General features: G+C 47.5%; 1 protein-coding gene across 6 annotated transcripts in view; it reads right to left on the bottom strand.

Annotated features, from left to right (window-relative positions):
- LOC105486759 (NACHT and WD repeat domain containing 1) overlaps nucleotides 1-20,749 on the bottom strand; it is a 90,897-nt gene that overhangs the window by 24,929 nt on the left and 45,219 nt on the right. For all 6 annotated transcript variants that reach the window (XM_071088160.1, XM_071088156.1, XM_071088155.1 and 3 more), the window contains 3 exons: nucleotides 20,206-20,364; nucleotides 13,474-13,671; nucleotides 6,628-6,750 (listed from right to left, as the gene is read on the bottom strand). In XM_071088160.1, the coding sequence (XP_070944261.1) occupies nucleotides 6,628-6,750; nucleotides 13,474-13,671; nucleotides 20,206-20,364 (480 nt within the window). The remainder of the gene's footprint in view (nucleotides 1-6,627; nucleotides 6,751-13,473; nucleotides 13,672-20,205; nucleotides 20,365-20,749) is intronic.

Genomic DNA, 20,749 nt, shown 5'->3' with positions numbered 1-20,749 from the left:
GGGCTAAAAAAATTCCTCTTGGGGGCCGGGCGCGGTGGCTCATGCCTGTAATCCCAGCACTTTGGGAGGCCAAGACGGGCGGATCACGAGGTCAGGAGATCGAGACCATCCTGGCTAACACGGTGAAACCCTGTCTCTACTAAAAAAATCCAAAAAACTAGCTGGGCGTGGTGGCGGGAGCCTGTAGTCTCAGCTACTCGGGAGGCTGAGGCAGGAGAACGGCGTGAACCCGGGAGGCGGAGCTTGCAGTGAGCTGAGATCCGGCCACTGCACTCTAGCCTGGGCAACAGAGCGAGACTCCGTCTCAAAAAAAATAAAATAAAACAAGCCAAAAGTTCCTCTTGGGCACCATGCTCACTACCTGGGTGATGGGGTCACTCATACCCCAAACCTCAGCATCACTCAATACACCCATGCAGTAGACATGCACGTGTACCCCCTGAAATTAATGGTGGAAATTATAAATGAAATAAAATACAATAAAATCAAAACAAGGATCTGACTGGGCCAGGTGGCTCACACCTGTAATCCCAGCACTTTGGGAGGCTTAAGTGGGAGGGTCACTTGAGGCCAGGAGTCCGAGACAGGCGGGCAACATAGTGAGACCCTGTCTCTAAAAAAAAAAAAAGATGTAAAAAAAGAGCCGGGCACGGTGGCTTACACCTGTAATCTCAGCACTTTGGGAGGCCAAGGCGGGTAGATCACCCAAAGTCAGGAGTTCAAGACCAGCCTGGCCAACATGGCCAGACCCTGTCTCTACTAAAAATACAAAAATTAGCTGGGCGTGGTGGTGGCAGGCACCTTTAATCCCAGCTACTCAGGAGGCTGAGGCAGGAGAATCACTTGAACCCGGGAGGCAGAGGTTGCGGTGAGCCGAGATCCTGCCATTGCACTCCAGCCTGGGCGACAAAAGCGAAATTCCATCTCAAAAATAAAAAAAAATAAAAGTAAAAGTAAAAATAGGCTGGCGCGGTAGCTCACGCCTGTAATCCCAGCACTTTGGAAGGCCAAGGTGGGTGAATCAGTTGAGGTCAGGGGTTCAAGACTAGCCTGGCCAACATGGCAAAACCTTATCTCTACTCAAAATACAAAAATTAGCCGGGCGTGGTGGCAGGCGCCTATAATCTCAGCCACTTGGGAGGCTGAAGCAGGAAGATTGCTTAAACCTGGGAAGCGGAGGTTGCAGGGAGCCGGGATCATGCCATTGCACTCTGGTGGGAGACAGAGTGAGACTCTATTTCAAAAATAAAAATAAAAAAAAAGAGTCAGTGGACACAAAAGAATGTTTATGGGAAAACCGAAAAAATATATATATAGTATATATTTATATACTTAGGTATATATTTTTGTATATATATGTATATAGCTATACTTTTATGTATGTATATATTTGTGTTTTATACACACATATATATTATGTTTTATATAGATAAAGCATAAATATATACATATACTACATACACAAAAATAAATATATGTGTATATGTAAGTATATATATATATATTTATAAACATGGTACATAGTTCGATTAAAATGATAAAATATCCTTGACATCTTTATGGATAGACAATTTACAACCACAAAATTTGCCCATTCAATCTAGAATTATACAATTCAGTGGTTTTTAGTGTGTTCACAGAGCTGTGTAACCATCGCCCCAGACTGTTCAGAACACTTTCATAATCTCAAAGAACAGTCATCCTCTTTTTTCTTTATCACATTAATTTTTAATTAATTAATTAATTTATTTATTTATTTATTTTGAGACAGAGTCTCACTCTGTCGCCCAGGCTGGAGTGCAGTGACGCAATCTCAGCTCACTGCAACCTCCCACTCTGGGGTTCAAGCGATTCTCCTGCCTCAGCCTCCTGAGTAGCTGGAACTACAGACATGCACCACCACGCCCAACTAATTTTGTATTTTTAGTAGAGATGGGGTTTCACCATGTTGTCCAGGCTGATCTTGAACTTCTGACCTCAAGTGATGCGCCCACCTCAGCCTCCCAAACTGCTGGGATTACAGGTGTGAGCCACTGCGCCTGGCCTATCACATTAATCATTTTAAAGCAAACAATCCAGTGGCATTTAGCACATTCACAGTGTTGTGCAACCCTCACTCTATCTAGTTCCAGAACATTCGCAACCCCCCAGGAGACCCTGTCCCTATCAGCAGTCACTCCCCACTCCCCTCCCCTGACCCCTGGCAACCACTAGTCTGCCTCCTGTCTCTGTGGATTAGTCTGTTCTGGACATTTCATATCCATGGAAGTCATACACCATGTGGCCTCTGGTGACTGCCCCTTTTTGTTGTTGTTGTTGTTTTGTTTTATTTTGCTTTTTGAGACGGAGTCTCGCGCTGTCGTCCAGGCTGGAGTGCAGTGGTGCAATCTCGGCTCACTGTAACCTCTGTCCCCCGGGTTTAAGCGATTATCCTGCCTCAGCCTCCCGAGTAGCTGGGACTACAGGCTCACGCCGCCATGCCTGGCTAATTTTTGTATTTTTAGTAGAGATAGCGTTTCACCGTGTTGGCCAGGATGGTCTCAATCTCTTGACCGCGTGATCTACCCACCTTGGCCTCCCAAAGTGCTGGGATTACAGGTGTGAGCCACCGCGCCCAGCCGACTGCTCCTTTTTATTTGACACAATCTCTGGAGCTCCAGTCTCATGATTTCCTTGCTGTTCTATAGACCCGCCCACCTCATTCCCCTCTCAGGACCTTTGCTCTTGCTGCTTCCTGTACCTGGGAGGATCTTTCCTCTTCCCTGCCCTTCCTTCACCCCTGCGGATACCAAAATCCACAGACGCTCCAGTGCCTTATATGAAATAGTGCAGTATTTGCATATAGCCTATGCATATCCTCCTGTATACTTTATTATTATTGTTAACATTGTTATTATTTTTAGAGATAGGGGTCTGGCTGTGTTACCCCGGCTGGAGCATAGTAATGCAATCACAGCCCACTGTAGCCTCGCTCTCCCAGGCTCAAGTGATCCTCCTGCCTCAGCCTCAGCCTGGGACTACAGGTGCTCCTGTATAGTTAATTTTTCTTTCTTTCTTTTGTTCTTTTTTTTTTTTTTTTTTTTTTTTTCAAGATGGAGTCTCGCTCTGTCGCCCAGGCTGGAGTGCAGTGGCGCAGTCTCGACTCACGGCAAGCTCCACCTCCCAGGCTCATGCCATTCTCCTGCCTCAGCCTCCTGAGTAGCTGGGACTACAGGCGCCCGCCACCACACCTGGCTAACTTTTTGTATTTTTAGTAGAGATGGGGTTTCACCTTGTTAGTCAGGATGGTCTCGAGCTCCTGACCTCATGATCCGCCCGCCTCAGCCTCCCAAAGTGCTGGGATTACAGGCGTGAACCACCGTGCCCAGCCTTTGTTTTCTTTTTGAGACAGAGTCTCACTGTCACCAAGGCTGCGGTGTAGTGGCGTGATCTCGGCTCACAGCAACCTCCATCTCCCAGGTTCAAGCAATCTTCCTGCATCAGTCTCCCAGGTAGCTAGGACTACAGGTGTGCACCACCATGCCTGGCTAATTTTTGTACTTTTAGTAGAGATGGGGTTTCGCCATGTTGGCCAGGCTGGTCTCGAACTCCTGATCTCAGGTGATCCACCCGCCTCAGCCTCCCAAAGTGCTGGGATTACAGGCATGAGCCACCATGCTCAGCCTTAAAATTTATTTTTAAGAGACAGGTACAGCGGCTTATGCCTATAATCCCAGCACTTCGGGAGGCTTAGGTGGGAGGATGGCTTGATGCCAGGAATTCAAGACCAGCCTGGGAAACACAGTGAGACCCAGTCTCTACAAAAACTATTTTAAAAATTAGCTTGCACCTGTGGTCCTAGCTCTTCAGGAGGCTGAGGTGGGAGGATTGGTTGAGCCTGGGGCGTCAAGATTGTAGTTAACCATGATTGCATCATTGTACTCCAGGCTGGATGACAAAGTAAGATCCAGAAAGAAAGAGAAGAAAGAAAGAGAGAAAGAAAGAAGGAAAGAAAGAAAGAAAGAAAGAAAGAAAGAAAGAAAGAGAGAGAGAGAGAGAGAGAGAGAGAGAGAGGAAGGAAGGAAGGAAGGAAGGAAGGAAGGAAGGAAGGAAGGAAGGAAGGAAGGAAGGAAGGAAAGAAGGGAGGGAGGGAGGGAGGGAGAGAGGGAGGGAAGGGAGGGAAAGAAAGAGAGAGAGAGAGAGAGAAAGAGAGAGAGACAAAGGAAGGAAAGAAGGAAGGAAGGAAGGAAGGAAGGAAGGAAGGAAGGAAGGAAGGAAGGTAGGAAGGAAGGAAGGAAGGAAGGAAGGAAGGAAGGAAGGAAGGAAGGAAAGAAGGAAAGAAGGAAGGAAGGACAACAGAGCCAACAACAACCAAACGACAGGATCTCACTCTGTTGCCCCAGCTGAACTCAAACTCCTGGGCTCAAGGCATCCTCCTGCCTCAGCCTCCCAAGTAGCTGGGACTACAGGTGCCCGCCACCATGCCCAGCTAATTTTTTTTTGTATTTTTAGTAGGGACAAGATTTCACCGTGTTAGCCAGGATGGTCTTGATCTCCTGACCTCCTGACCCGCCCGCCTAGGCCTCCCAAAGTGCTGGGATTACAGGTGTGAACCACCGCTCCTGGGCTAGATTAGATTTTTTCTAAAGCTAATTTTCTATGGCTTGATTCTGTTAAATGTATTTTTTAAACACATGGGATATTTTAACTTATTTATTCAACAAATAAGCACGGAGTATGTTGAATAAAACATAAGCCTTGACCTCAAACAATAGTAATAAGATCTCAGGTCAACAAATAAATGTAGTCCTACATTTATTTATTTATTTATTTATTTATTTGGAGATAGGGTCTGGCTGTGTTTCACAGGCTAGAGTACAGTGGTGTAATCACAGCTCACTGCAGCCCCAACCTCCTGGGCTCAAGTGAATCTCATGCCCCAACCTCCCAAGTAGCTGGAACTACTGGTGTACATCACCATGCCTGGCTAATTTTTGCATTTTTTTGTAGAGATGTGGGTTCGCCATGTTGCCCAAGCTGGTCTCAAACTCCTGAGCTTAAGTGATCTGCCTGCCTCAGCCTCCTGAAGTGCTGGGATGAGCCACCATGCCCAGCCAACTGTAGTCTTAGCCAATGTGGTCTTATGTACATCAAGCTGCAGGAGAGCACGAGGGAGCTAGTTATGAACTCTACTGTGGGAATCATCTCTCCCAAAGGGAGGACCCTTGAGATTAGTCCTCAAAAATGAATAGTTTTCCATCCTAGTTCTGACCCTGGTCTATCTCTCTTCAGCATCTAGAACAGGGCCTGGTACACAGCAGACACTCAACAATTGGTTATAGAAATAAGTCATATCTGTTAAGGGATTATGTAGAAATAAACAACCTTACTTAGGATCTGAGGTCGACAAATGCAAAAAGGACCACAATTCTTCACCCTTCCTGATCCACACCCATGGCAATGTGACTTTGCAGCTCCTCCCATCAAAAAATGAAGCCTAGGCCGGGTGTAGTGACTCACACCTGTAAACCCAGCGCTTTGGGAGGTCAAGGCAGGAGGATTGCTTGAGCTCAGGAGCTTGAGACCAGCCTGAGCAACATAGTGAGACCCTGTCTCTACCAAAAATACAAAAATTAGCCAGGTGTGGTGGTGTGTGTCTATAGTCCCAACTACTCAAGAGGCTGAGGTGGGAGGATTGCTTGAGCCCAGGAGGCTGAGGGTGCAATGAGCTGAGATTGTGCCACTGCACTCCAGCTTGGGCAACAGAGCAAGACCCTGTCAGAAAAAAGAAAGAAAAAAAGAAAAGAAAAGAAAAAAAGGAAGAAAGCCTATTTAGCCTATTTCCCTACTAGACTGTTATTGTGAATTCCTTTGGTCAAGAGAATGTAAATGTGACCAGGTGCCAATTCCAAGTCCAGGTTTAAGAGATTCTGTGAGTGCCTACTTGTTTTCTTGAAACCCTGCCTTTGCTAGGGATGAGAGACCTGAAGGATACTGAATGATGAGAGACCACATGGAGCAAAGTTGAGTTGCCTCATTTGAAAACATTCAGATTCAGCCAACTCCTAGATGATCCACTGACTGACTGCAGATACATGAGCAAGTCCAGCTGAGAGCAGAAAACTGCCCATCTGAGCCCAGCCTGCATTGCCAATGCACAGGAAGTGAGCTAAAGAAATAGCTTGTCTGTGGCTCAAATTTGTAATCCCAACTACTTGGTAGGCTAAGGAGGGAGGATCACTTGAGCCCAAGAGTTTCAGACTAGCCTGGGCAACATACCAAGACCCCATTTCTACAAACATTAAAAAATTAGCTGGGTATAGTGGTATGTGCTTGTAGTCTCAGCTACTCAGGAGGCTGAGACAGGAGGATCACTTGGGTCCAGGAGTTTGAGGTTGCAGTGAGTTATAAACACACCACTGCACTCCAGCCTGGGCAATACAGTGAGATCCCATATTTAAAAAGAAAAAGAAATGGCTTTTTTGAAACTACTGTGTTTTGGGATGGTTTGTTATGCAGCTATAGCTACGTGATGCAGGAACAAAGGCCAGGGTTTCAATACAGAGAAGTGAATCTGTGGGGAAGGGGCTCTGAGAACTGACTGTTCACTATGGAAGCTGACGACAAACCCCATTTCCCAAGTCTCACCTGTGTGTCCCATTAGCATGTGGATCACATGCTGCTCTTCCATGTCCCACACAGCGATGATGCCATCCTGGGTGCCAATCACCAGCAGCTTCTCCTCCACACCCCATGCCATGGCGGTGATGCCTGCAGCCACACAGAGGCAACAGCAGTGATCTCAGTTCCTGTGTCCAAGTATTCAGCTATGGGGTCCTCTAATGAGCCCCCCACTTCACAGATAAGACAACTGAAGCACGGACAGATTTGGTCCCTTGCCCAAAGCTACACAGCAAGGATTAGAGATTCACAGACTCAGATACACAGATTCACACTCTGGGCTGTGACATTCACTTCAGAAAGGGGACTGAATCACAGTGTGGTCATAAGTGTCTGTCTAGTCTGGCAGTGCTCACCCAGGGGACACACATCGGTGTCCGGAGACATCTTGAGGTGCCACAACTGGGGACAAGGATGTTCAAGGACACTACCGCCATCTGGTGGGTGGAGGCCAGGGATGCTGCTCAATACCCAATAATGCGTAACAGCTCCATCCCAGAGAAAGATTGAGCCCCAGAAGTCAGCAATGCCATGGCTGAGAAACGCTGCCTTAGTTGAAGAAAACTCAGAAACGAAATTACATTGGCTGTGGCTGGGCACGGTGGCTCGTGCCTCTAATCCCAGCACTTTGGGAGGCCGAAGTGGGTGGATTGCTTGAGGTCAGGAGTTCAAGACCAGCATGTTCAACATGGAGAAACCCAGTCTCTACTAAAAACATAAAAATTAGCCAGGCATACTGGAGCATACCTGTAATCCCAACTACTCAGAAGGCTGAGGCAGGAGAATGACTTGAACCCAGGAGGTGGAGGTTGCAGTGAGCTGAGATCACACCACTGCACTCCAGCCTGAGTGAGAGAGGGAGACTCTGTCTCAACAACAACAACAAAAAGAAGAAAGAAAGAAAAAAAGAAAGAAAGAAAGAAAGAAAGAAAGAGAGAAAGAAAGAAAGAAAGAAAGAAAGAGAAAGAAAGAAAACAGAAAGAAAGAGAGAGAGAGAAAGAAAGAAAGAAAGAAAGAAAGAAAGAAAGAAAGAAAGAAAGAAAGAAAATAGAGGAAAAGAAAAGAAAAGAAAGAAATCATATTGGCTGAGAATGAGGATTCTGTTTTTGACATCTCTGAGTTCAACCGGTGTAGAAAAGCAAAGGCTGATGTCCTAAAGAAAAAAATATATATATTTGCCAATGAATTGGGCCAACACACCCCAAAGCTCTCTGCCTGGTGGAGTTTGATTAAAATATCACTGGAGAGAGAGAAGGGCCAAGATATATTGTAGAAAATGTGGGCCTAGACATTAAGAAACTGAACTTTCTGAATGTCCTGGAGTAAAGAAAGGAAGTCCTTTTCCTTCTCTGTGCCTCTCCCCCATGTGTAAAATGGTTGAGAGGTGGTGTTGAATCAGAGCCAGTCAAGCTCTGAGAATACAGAATTTTGTTTCCACCTCACTGGGACAGAGAGTGAGGAGATGGGATTTGTTTTCTTTTCTTTCTTCTCCTCTCCTTCCCTCCCTTTCCCTTTCCTCCCCTTTCCTCTCTTTCCCTCCCCTTTCCTCCCCTTCCCTCCCTTTCCCTTCCCTCATCTTCCCTTCCTTCTCTTCCCCTTTCTCTTTCCCTCCTCTTTCCCTCCCCTCCTCTTCCCCCTTCCCTTTCCTCCCCTCCCCTCCCCTCCCCTTCCCTTTCCTCCCCTCCCCTCCCCTTCCCTTTCCTCCCCTCCCCTCCCCTTCCCTTTCCTCCCCTCCCCTCCCCTTCCCTTTCCTCCCCTCCCCTCCTCTTCCCTTTCCTCCCCTTTTCCTTCCCCTTCCCTCCTCTTCCCTCCCCTCCCATTCCCTCCCCTCTCCTTCCCTTCCCTCCTCTCTCCTTCCCTTCCCTCCTCTCTCCTTCCCTTCCCTCCTCTCTCCTTCCTTTCCTTCCCCTTCCCTTCCCTTCCCTCCCCTTTCTCCTTCCTTCCTCTTTCCCCTCCCCTCCTCTTTCCCTACCCCTTTCCTCCCCTTTCCCCTCCCCTTTCCCCTCCCCTTTCCCCTCCCCTTTCCCCTCCCCTTCTCTCCCTCTTCACTCCCTTCCCTTTCCCGTCCCTCCCCTCCCCTTCCCTTTCCTCCCTTTTCCCTTCCCTTTCCCTCCTCTTCCCTCCCCTCCCATCCCCTTCCCCTTTCCCTTCCCCTTTCCTCCCCTTCCCTTCCCTCCTCTTTCCCCTCCCTTTTCCTCCTCTTTCCCCTCCCCTTTCCTCCTCTTCTCTCCCCTCCCTTTCCCTCCCCTCCCCTTCCCTCCTCTTTCCCCTCCCCTCCCCTTCCCTTCCCTTCCCTTCCCTTCCCTCCCTTTCCCTCCCGTTCCCTTTCTTCCCCTTTCCCCTTCCCTTCCCTCTTCCCTCCCCTTTTTCATCCCTCCAGTTCCATCCCTCTTCCCTCGCCTTTCCCTCCCTTCCCCTCCCTACTCTCCTTCCCTTCCCTTCTTCTTCTTTTTTTTTTTTTTCAGATAGGGTCTCACTCTGTCACCCAGGCTGGAGTGCACTGCCACAATCATAGCTCACTGCAGCCTTGAACCCTTGGGCTCAAGCCATTCTCCCATCTTAGCCTCCTGAGTAGCTGGGACTATAGGCACATGCCACTATGACCAGCTTTTTTTTTGTTTGTTTTTTTAACTTTTTGTGGAGACAGGGTTTCCTTATGTTGCCCAGGCTGGTCTTGAGCATCTGGGCCCAAGAGATCCTCTTGCCTTGGCCTCCCAAAGAGCTGGGATTACAGGCATAAATCACTGTTCTCAGCATCTTTTACTTTTTTTCTTGTCATGCACTCATTGTGTGACCTTGGAAATATTAACTCATACTTTTCATTTTTCTTTTTCTTTTTTTTTTTTTGAGACGGAGTTTTGCTCTTTTGCCCAGGCTGGAGTGCAGTGGCACGATCTCCGCTCACTGCAACCTCCGCCTTCCAGTTTCAAGCGATTCTCCTGCCTCAGCCTCCCGAGTAACTGGGATTACAGGCGCCCACCACCACACTCGGCTAATTTTTGTATTCTTAGTAGAGACAGGGTTTTATCATGTTGGCCAGTCTGGTCTTGAACTCCTGACCTCGTGATCCACCTGCCTCAGCCTCCCAAAGTGCTGGGATTACAGGCGTAAGCCACCATACCCAGTCATACTTTTCATTTTAAAAATGAACAAACTGGGCCGGGCGCGGTGGCTCAAGCCTGTAATCCCAGCACTTTGGGAGGCCGAGACGGGCGGATCACGAGGTCAGGAGATCGAGACCATCCTGGCTAACACCGTGAAACCCCGTCTCTACTAAAAAATACAAAAAACTAGCGGGGCGAGGTGGCGGGCGCCTGTAGTCCCAGCTACTCGGGAGGCTGAGGCAGGAGAATGGCGTAAACCTGGGAGGCGGAGCTTGCAGTGAGCTGAGATCCGGCCACTGCACTCCAGCCCGGGCGACAGAGCAAGACTCCGTCTCAAAAAAAAAAAAAAAAAAAAAAAAAAAAAAAAAAAAAAAAATGAGCAAACTGAAGCCCACACGGGTAAGAACTTTCTCAACTTCAACAGGACTAGAGGATGTAGAATGGGGCACAGTGGATCTGAAACACAGAACATTTCCCTGCCCCAGAGATGACAATAATGTCACTCTCTAAGCTGTAACTTCCTATGCCTGTGCCATAACAGACATCATTATTCAATTATAGCACTGTGTGTGATTTGTGCCTCCATAGCCATTCTATAATCTCACTGTTAGTAATAAAACCCAAAAGCTCATAGGTTTTAGCTGAGTACATGGTTATCCGCACAAAGACCATATTTCCCTAGCTGAGCACAGTGGCTCACCCCTGTAATCCCAGCACTTTGGGAGGCCAAGGTGGGTGGATCACCTGAAGTCAGGAGTTTGAGACCAGCCTGGCCAACATGGTGAAACCCGGTCTCTACCAAAAATTATCTGGGCGTGGTGGCATGTGCCTGTAATCCCAGCTACTTGGGAGGCTGAGGCAGGAGAATGGCTTGAACCCAGGAAGCAGAGGTGCAGTGAGCCAAGATTGCGCCACTGCACTCCAGCCTGGGCGATAAGAGCAAAACTCCATCGCCAAAAAAAAAGAAAGAAAGAAAAAAAGAAAAGACCATATTTCCTAGGCTTCCTTACAGTTGGAGATATCCAAGTTCTTGCCAATGTGACAGGAATAGAAATATTTAGTTCTGCTTCTAGGTCATGCCCTTAAAATGAAGAGGCCTGCCATCTGCTTCTCCTATTCCCACTGGCTGCAATGCCATCTTGATGGTAGGAGCTGGAGCAGCCATCTTGGGCCAATGAGGACAGCCCTACACTGAAAATGGCAGAGCAACCAGATTGAAGGCGTATGGGTGCCAGACACCCTAAGGACTCCCTTTTACCTCTGCTTTTGCTTGAACTATTTCATAAGAGAGAATTAAACTCCTATTTTATTTAAGCCACTGATATTTTGGCTATTTTTTTTTTTTACAACTTCTGAGTCTATATCCTAACAAATACACTCTTTCCCACTATGCCAACTTCAGTCTCAGAATCCTCCTCAACACAGCATTCTAGTGGCTACCCCTAAATCAATTCCTCCATGCACTGTACTTAGTGTCTCTTAGCATTTCTATTTTGAAAATAATATGCCTGGGGAGTGCAGCTCTCACTACCCGGTCATTTGGCACAGTGAGAGCTCTGACATTTGAACCACAAGTGAATTCAGTGGTCTCACAATCAATGTGATAGATTGTGGGTGGGCAGATAAATAGATGGGTGAATGGAGGTCAACGAGTGGGTAGACAGGTGGCTAGCTGGATGAGTGAGTGGGTGAAGGGATGGGCAGGTAGATGGGTAGATGGAGGAATCAGTTTCTAGATGAAATTGAAGTGAGAAAGCTGATGAATGGCCGAGTGTGTGGATGGGTGGAGAGGTAAGTGAGTGAATGGAAGATGATCAGATGAAGAAAATGGAAGGATAAGTGGGTAGAGGGGTGGATGACTGATGAGTGGATAGATGAGAGGAAGGAAGGAAGAAAGAAAGGGTTGAAGGATGAATGAATGGATGAATGGACGAATGGATGAGTGAGTGGATGGATGGAAGGAAAGGTGCATAGGTGGGTGAGTGGATGGATGGGTGAGTGGATGGATGGATGAAAGGATAAGAAGGTGGTTTGATGAATGGATGGATGGATGTATAGATGAATGAAAGGGTGGGTAAATGATTGGATGAATGGATGAATAATGGATGGGTGGATGGATGAATGGGGCTAGATAAATGAAACAGCGGTAGGGTAGATGGATAGATGGAGGATAGATGGATGAAAGATGGGTGGGTGGATGGATGGATGGATGGAACAGTGGAAGAGCAGACGGATGAAAAAGTGGGAGGGTAGATGGATTTGTAGATGGAGGATAGATGGATGAAAGGGTGTCAGGGTGGGTAGATGGATGGGTGGATGGGTGGGAGGGTGGATGGATAGATGGATGGATGGATGGATGGATGGATGGATGGATGGATGGAGAGGAAGGTGGTTTGATAAATGAATTGATGGATAAATGGAAGGGTGGGTAGATGATTGGATGAATAGACAAATGATGTATGAATGGGTGGGTGGATGAGTGAATGGATGGATAGATGGATGGAAGAGTGGGAGGGTAGATGGATGGGAGAGTGGGAAGATGAATGGATGGATGGATTGTTGGATGGATGGATGAGGGTGGCAGTAGATGGATGGAAGAGTGGCAGAGAAGATGAGTGGATGAATGGATGGGTGGGTGGGAGGGTGGTTGATGGATGGACGGATGGATAGATAAATGGAAGGGTGGGAGTGTAAATAGATGGATGAATGGATGGGAGGGTAATCGGATGGAAGAGTAGGAAGGTGAATTAATAGATGAATAGATGGATGAATGGATGGGTGGGTGGGAGGGTGGTGGATGGATGGATTGATGAATGGAAGGGTGGGAGGTAGATAGATGAATGAATGGATGGGAGGGTAATTGGATGGAAGAGTAGGAAGGTGGATGGATGGATGGATGGATGGATGGATGGATGGATGGATGAAGGTGGCAGTAGATGGATGGAAGGGTGGCAGAGAAGATGAGTGGATGAATGGATGGGTGGGTGGGAGGGTGGTTGATGGATGGATGGATAGATGAATGGAAGGGTGGGAGTGTAAATGGATGAATGGATGGGAAGGTAATTGGATGGAAGAGTAGGAAAGTGAATTAATAGATGAATGGATGGATAGATGGATGGATGAATGGATGGGTGGGTGGGAGGGTGGTGGATGGATGGATTGATGAATGGAAGGGTGGGAGGTAGATAGATGAATGAATGGATGGGAGGGTAATTGGATGGAAGAGTAGGAAGGTGAATAAATGGATGGATTGATGAAAGGAAGGAAGAAAAAAATGAATGACAAATGGATGGCAAAACCTAAATCCTCTTCTCTCCCTTACATTCTGGGATTCCAAAGGCTGCTTACAGTTCCGTCAGCTTCTCAGGGGCCTGTCAGGCATCAGTTCCTAGCTTTCAGACTTATTAGCATGAGCTTGTAAATAGCCAAAACCGTCAGATGGGCACCAATCCCTTGGAGATGGGAAGCTTACAGGCATCCCCTAGCATGGGGCTTATTAGCAGAATTTATATGAGACATCTGCAGTCCCTTGGCAGGGGGCAGAGAGAGTCGATTCGGCATGAGACAGCAGGGGCAGGCTCTGATGGCACGCTTGGGGCCTCCGGACTAGCACAAGGGAGTCCCAGAGGACAACTTCAAACACGCAGCATTCACTGTCCCCAAGCAAGCAGGTGCTTGCTGGGATTTTCAGTACGCTAGGGAGACTCACCTTTGTGACAACCGCTGAGGGTTGCCCGGAGGGGTCCTCCCGGGGGCTGGAGGAATCCTCCGAGGGGCACCAGCACAGGGTGTGTGCATAACCGGAACCAGCTCTGGGCCTGTTGGCATAGCTGTCCCACCAGTGCTGGATGTGAGGTGGTGAAGAAATGGAGTCTCGCCAGCAGTTCTGTGTACAGGAGGCTCCTCTCTGCAACAAAGGGATGTAGACTAAGTTGCCTGGATTGAGCTCCCCGTACCCTCCTGCCAATTGAGTCTCCACTCCCTGCAGGGGCTCCAGGACAAAAGAAAAGACACAATACCTCAGCTACTGGCCTCTGCTGTCCTCTCCTGTCTCCTTCTCTGCTCTCCAGACACACTTACCTTGCTTCAATTGCACCCAGCTGTTTCCAGTCTCCAGCCTTTGCCCGTGTGGCCTAGAATGCTTCCCTTCCCTTTCCTTCCTGCCTCCCTCCTTCTCTCCCTCCCTCCCTTCCTTTCTTCCTTCCTCTTTTATCATACTCTGTTGTCCCGGCTGGAGTGCAGTGGCACGATCAAAGCTCACTGCAGCCTCAAACTTCTGGGCTCAAGCAATCCTCCCATCTCAGCCTCCCAAATACTAGGGACTACAGGCATGTGCCACCATGCTCAGCTAATTTATTTGTTTATTTTATTTTATTTTAGTTATTTTCGAGATGGAGTTTCAGCCTGTCACCCAGTCTGGAGTGCAATGGCGCAATCTTGGCTTACTGCAACCTCCACCTCCCAGGTTCAAGCGATTCTCCTGCCTCAGCCTCCCGAATAGCTGGGATTACAGGCTCCTGCCATCACACCCAGCTAATTTTTGTGTGTTTAGTTGAAACGGGGTTTCACCATGTTGGCTGGGCTGGTCTTGAGCTCCTGATCTCAAGTGATCCATCCGCCTCGGCTGCCTAAAGTGCTGGGATTACAGGCGTGAGCCACCGTGCCCAGTTATTTATTTTTTTAGAGACAGGGTCTTGCTCTGTCACCCAGGCTGGAGTGCAGTGGCACGATCACAGCTCACTGCAGCCTCAAACTCCTGGGCTCAAGCGATCTTCCGGCCACAGCCTCTTGGGTAGCTGGAAATGCAGGTGCACATCACCACGCCTGGTTAGTTTTTTGTTTTTTGTAGAGACGGGGTCTCGTTATGTAGCCCAGGTTGGTCTCAAACTCCTGGGCTCAAGGTATCCTCCTTCCTCGACCCCTCAAAGCTCTGGAATTATACGTGTGAGCCACTGTGCTCAGACCCAATCTTTTCAATAAAAGCAGGATCAGAGGAGGGATATATTGGAAATCTTTGCACCTTTCACTCAATTTTGCTGTGAACCTAAAACTGTTCTGTAAAATATGGGCTATGAAGAAAAATTAGCCGGGCATAGTGGCACGGGCCTGTAATCCCAGCTACTCGGGAGGCTGAGACAGGAGAGTCGCTGGAACCCGGGAGGCAGAGGTTGGGTGACAGAGCGAGACCCCTTCTCAAAAAAAAAAAGGACTCGTGATCGCGTTGGATCATTTAGGATGTGATGTCGAATGTTCCCCATTTCCCAGCTTGGATGTACGGAGAGCACATGGTTGTCCAGCAGCGCCCTCTGGTGATAACATTTGTTCCTACTAATCCTCCTTGGTGCTGGAGTTGCCACAGGTTGTCAATCAAGGGGCTTTGCAAGGAACGTGCTGAGAGATCTGGGCTTTTAAATCTTCCTTAAACTGGGAAGTCATGCCCAAGGCTGTTTTCCTGGGAAGTTGCTCCATCAAGGTTTACAACTCCTGGCGAGCTCCTCTTGCATTATTTTTCTTTCCGGTTGCCTTAAATTCCAGTTGTTTGGTATGCTGTTCCATCTCCTTCTCTTTATTTATTTGTGTATTTTGAGACAGAGTTTTGCTATGTTGTGCAAGTTGGAGTGCAGTGGCGCGATCTCGGCTCACCACAACATCTGCCTCCTGGGTTCAAGCAATTCTCGTGCCTCAGCCTCCCAAGAAGCTGGGATTACAGGCATGCACCACCACACCTGGCTAATTTTTGTATTTTTAGTAGAGATGGGGTTTCACCGTCACCCAGGCTGGTTTCAAACTCCTGGCCTCAAGTAATCTGCCTGCCTCAGCTTCCCAAAGTGTTGGGGTTACAGGCGTAAGCCACTGTGCCCAGCCATCTATTTATCTATTTTTAACTAGTTAATTTTTTTATAGAGATAGGGTCTCGCTATGTTGCCCAGGTTGGTCTTGAACTCCTGCCCTCTAGCAATCCTTCTGTCTGGGCCTCCCAAAATGCTGGGATTAGAAGCGTGAACCCCCGCACTCGGCCCCATCTCCCTCTCTTAAAGGCTGAGACAAACATTAACTATGTTTAGGTCCCAGTGGGAGCTAGGGTAGTGGTAGGTAATCAGTAGGGATTGTGTGAATGTATAAGAAAGGCATACATGATTACAGGCACCATCATCTTCATATTGGGTGGAGTTCTGGACACATTTTAGTTCAATCGCACATTTTGCAGATGACACAAATAGGGTTTCAGGGCAGAAATAGCCCATCCAAGGCTGTTCATGTCAACAGTGCTATTATGTGACAGTAACAGGACCTTAGATGGCATCACGAGTGGAGGTTCTGTGTGAATTGATGTACATACTCTTCCTAGCAGCCCTAGGTGGGATGGTCACTCAGCATCCCTATTTTGCAGAGGCGAAAACTGAGGGCTGTGGGGCAGGGGGAGGGATGGTAAAGGGTCTGCAAGGTCACACTGCCAGAAGTGGCAGCACCAAGATTTCAATCGACACAGTAGAGCTCAAAATTTGTGGTCTTGACCATGACTGGTCTATGTGTGTATTAGTCCGTTCTCGTGCTGCTAATAAAGACATACCCAAAACTGGGTAATTTATAAAGGAAACAGGTTTAATTGACCTACAGTTCTGCAGGGCTGGGGAGGCCTCAGGAAACTTACAATCATGGTGGAAGGGGAAGCAAACATGCCCTTCTTCACAAGGCAGGAGGAGAGAGAAGAATGAGAGCTGAGGGAAGAGGGAAGCCCCTTATAAAACCATCAGGTCTCTGCCACTTCTGCTGCCACTTCTGGGCTGATGGCCAGGAGAATAAAGAGAAGCAGTGGTGCTGCCACTTCTGGGCTGATGGCCAGGAGAATATAGAGAAGCAGACAGTTCAAGGATGCTTTGCAGAGCCAGGATTAGAAGCCTGCATGAGAATTACAGGCCACTGGTCATCCTTTTAAACATGCTATTCACATCCATGGGGAAGCACTTTGGATACAGAGACTTAAACATCTTGAATACTCTCCCTTCCTTTGTGAACTCACCTCACAATTTATTGCCCTTTGTTAACATGGTATTTAAGGCCCCAGGTCTAAACACTCCTCTGAGTTTTCACTTATCTTCTGTGAAACTTCTGTGCATATAAAATTAAAACATGTGAGCCCTTTCTCCTGTAAAGCTGTCTTTTGTTAGTTTAATTCACAGGCCCCTATCACTGAACATAAAAGGGTAAATAAAAAGATATTATTTATTGTCTCCCATAGTTTGATTGTAAAATGGTGCAGCTGTTGTGGAAAATGAAGTGGTGGTTCCTCAAAAAGTTAAACACAAAATTGCCATGTGATCTAGTGATTCCTTTTCATGACAGCCAAAAGTAGAAACACACAAATAAATGTCCACAGACAGATGAATGGATAAACAAAATGTAGCATATTCATACAATGCAATATTATTCAGCCTTAAAAAGGAAGGAAATTCTTAGCCAGGCATGGTAGCTCATGCCTGTAATCCCAGCACTTTGGGAGGCCAAGGTGGGCAGATCATGTGAGGTCAGGAGTTCGAGACCAGCCTGGCTAGCAGAGCAAAACCCCATCTCTACTAAAAAATACAAAAATTAGCTGCGTGTGGTAGCACACGCCTGTAATCCCAGCTACTCTGGAGGCTGAGGCAGGACAACTGCATGAACAACCCAGGAGGTGGAGGTTGCAGTGAGCTGAGATTGTGCCACTGCACTCCAGCCTGGGTGACAGAGTGAGACTCTGTTGTGCAAAAAAAAAGAAAAAAAAGAAGGAAATTCTGACATATGTTACAATGTGAATGAAACTTGAGGACATTGTGCTCAGTAAGAGAAGTCAGAGAGTAAAAGACAAATACTGTAAAATACCATTTATATGAAATACCTAAAGCAGTCATATTTATAGAGACAGAAAATAGCATGGTGGTTGCCAGGGACTGGGGTAAAGGGAGAATGGGGAGTGATATGGTTTGGCTGTGTCCCCACCCAAATCTCATCTTGAATTGTAATCCCCATAATCCCCACATGTTGAGGGAGGGACCAGATAGGAGGTGATTGGATCATGGGGATGGTTTCCCCCATGCTGTTCTCATGACAGTGAGTTTTCATGAGATCTGATGGGTTTTTGGGTTTTATTGGAGACAGTCTCATTCTGTCACCCAGGCTGGAGTGCTCTTGGCTCACTGCAACCTCTGCCTCCCGTGTTCAAGCAATTTTCCCACCTCAGCCTCTCAAGTAGCTGGAACTACAGGTGTGTGCCACCACACCTGACAAATTTTTATATTTTTAGTAGAGATGGGGTTTCACCATGCTGGCCAGGCTGGTCTCAAACTCCTGACCTCAAGTGATCTGCCTGCCTCAGCCTCCCAAAGTGCTGGAATTATAGGTGTGAGCCACTACATCTGGCCATCCAATGGTTTTATAAGGCAGTTTTCCCTGCCTTTGCTCCCTCACTCCCGCCTGCTGCCCTGTAAGACACACCTCTTTCCCTTCTGCCACGATTGTAAGTTTCCTGAGACCTTCCCAGCCATGCAGAACTGTGAGTCAATTAAACCTCTTTCTTTTGTAAATTACCCAGTCTTGGATGTTTCTTTACAGCAGGGTGAAGATGGGTTAGTACAGGGAGTGAGTGTTTAATGAAGACAGAGTTTCACTTTAGGAAGATTAACAAATTCTGGAGATGAATCGTGGTGATAGCTGCACATTATTAATATATTTAATCTTGTCAGGCACAGTGGTTCATGCCTGTCATCCCAGTACTTTAGGAGGCTGAGGCAGGAGGATTGCCTGAGTCTAGGAGCTCAAGACCTGCCTATGAAACATGACAAAATCCCGTCTCTACAAAATATATAAAAATTAGCCGGGCATGATGGTGCATGTCTGTAGTCCCAGCTACTCAGGAGGCTGAGGTGGGAGGATCGCTTGAGCCTGATAGAAGGAGGTTGCAGTGAGCTGAGATCATGCCACTGTGCTCTAGCCTGGGCAATGAAGTGAGATCCTGTCTCAAGAAAAAAAAAATGGTTAAGACACGTATTTTGCTATAATTAAAACAAAACCAAACAGAACATTTTCATGGCCAGAGCGTCTGAAGACTTGGAGAGATTCTTCAAGCTCTAGGACAGGGAGTAGCAAATTGCAATCTGAGGGCCAGACCCCGCCCAAGTCATCTGGGAGCTAGGAATAGGTTTTTCTTTTTTTTTTTTTTTTTTGGTTTGTTTATTTTGAGACAGGGTCTCGCTCTGTCACCCAGGGGAGCAATCACAGTTTACTGCAGCCTTAACCTCCCAGGCTCAAGTGATCCTCCCACCTCACCTTCCCAAGTAGCTGGGACTATAGGCGTAAGCCATCATGCTCAGCCTAAGAATAATTTTTACAGCCATGTGTTTTCAATAGACCAGATAATAGTGAAAACCAACTTTAAACCCTAAGTTTTGTACTCAGTTATTATTATATTTTGAATTTCATCAATAAAAATTATGTGGGAACTTTGTTTTCTCTTTTATCATATATGTACCTACATAATTTCCTAGAGTTTTCTTGAAATAGTTCCTATCTGGCACTTTCTTTTCTTTCTTTCTTTCTTCCTTTCTTTCTTTCTTTCTTTTTTTTTTTTTTTTTTTTAGACGGAATCTCACTCTGTCACCCAGGCTGGAGTGCAGTGGCACGATCTCAGCTCACTGTAACCTCCGCCTCCTGGGTTCCAGCGATTCTCTTGCTTCAACCTCCCAAGTAGCTGGGATGATAGGTGCCCGCCACCACGCCCTGCTAATTTTTGTATTTTTAGTAGAGACAGGGTTTCACTATATGGACCAAGCTGGTCTCCAACTCCTGACCTTGTGATGTGCCTGCCTCGGCTTCCCAAAGTGCTGGGATTACAGGTGTTAGCCACTGCGCCTGGCCCTACCTGGCACTTTCTAAAGAAAAGTCCAGGGTGACAGGATGGGCACTGCTTTGGTAGTATTCATTCCAAAGTTCTCCCAGGCTCAATTTAAAATTCTAGGCCAGGCTCTGTGGCTCATGTCTATAAAGCTAGCACTCTGGAAGGCTGAGGCAAGAAGATCATTTGAGCCCAGGAGTTTGAGACTAGCCTGGGCAACACAGTAAGACCCCATCTCTACGAAAAATAGAAAAATTAGCAAGGCACAGTGGTGCATACCTGTGGACCTGTGGTCCTAGCTACTCAGGAGGCTGAGGTGGGAGGATCATTTGAACCCAGGAGTTTGAGGCTACAGTAAGCTATGATTGCACCACTGCACTCCAGCCTGGGTGACACAGCGATACCACGTGTCAAAAAAAAAATTATAGAAGCAGTGCTGGGGAAAAATTCACATGTTTAAACAGGAAAGGTATGAGGGTTGATGAAAATCCAGCTCATGACTCAATGAGGAGAGCGTGTTTCTAGAAGTCAGTGCCCGTCCTGGTCACTCCTGTCCAGGCCATCTGGACTCACCCATGCCTCGGAGTTCCACAGCAGGGCGGCAGAGCTGGAGGGCTTCACGGACCAGGCCAACCTCAGGGGAGTCCAGGTGAGGGGCACACAGGTCAAAGTCGTCCAGCAGGTCTTCGATGCCCCCAGAGATGCCCCGGCAGGAGATCCAGCTCATGCTGCCTGAGGGAGAGAAGAGGGGAGGATGTGGGAAGTGCCTACCTCCCTCCAGTTCATCCTGGGAGGTGGAGAATCATCTCTCCATTTCCTCCAGGGCATCTCAGGCTCAGCAGTAGTGACCATGGGGCAGGATCATTCTCTGCGGTAAGGGGCTGAACTATGCACTGTGGGTTGTAAAGCAGCATCCCTGGCCTCCACCCACCAGATACCAGTAGCACTCCCACCCCAAGTGTGACAATCAAACATGTCTGCAGACATTGTCAAGTGTCCCCTGGGAGGGCAGAATCTCTTCTGGTTGAGGATCAGAGGGATGGGTGAATAGATAGATAGATAGATAGATAGATAGTTGGGTAGATTGATGCATGGATGGACAAACAGAAAGATAGGT

This window comes from Macaca nemestrina, chromosome 20, assembly GCF_043159975.1.
Source record: "Macaca nemestrina isolate mMacNem1 chromosome 20, mMacNem.hap1, whole genome shotgun sequence".
Classification (NCBI taxonomy): Eukaryota; Metazoa; Chordata; class Mammalia; order Primates; family Cercopithecidae; genus Macaca; species Macaca nemestrina.
This window is presented reverse-complemented; position numbering and strand designations above follow the sequence as displayed.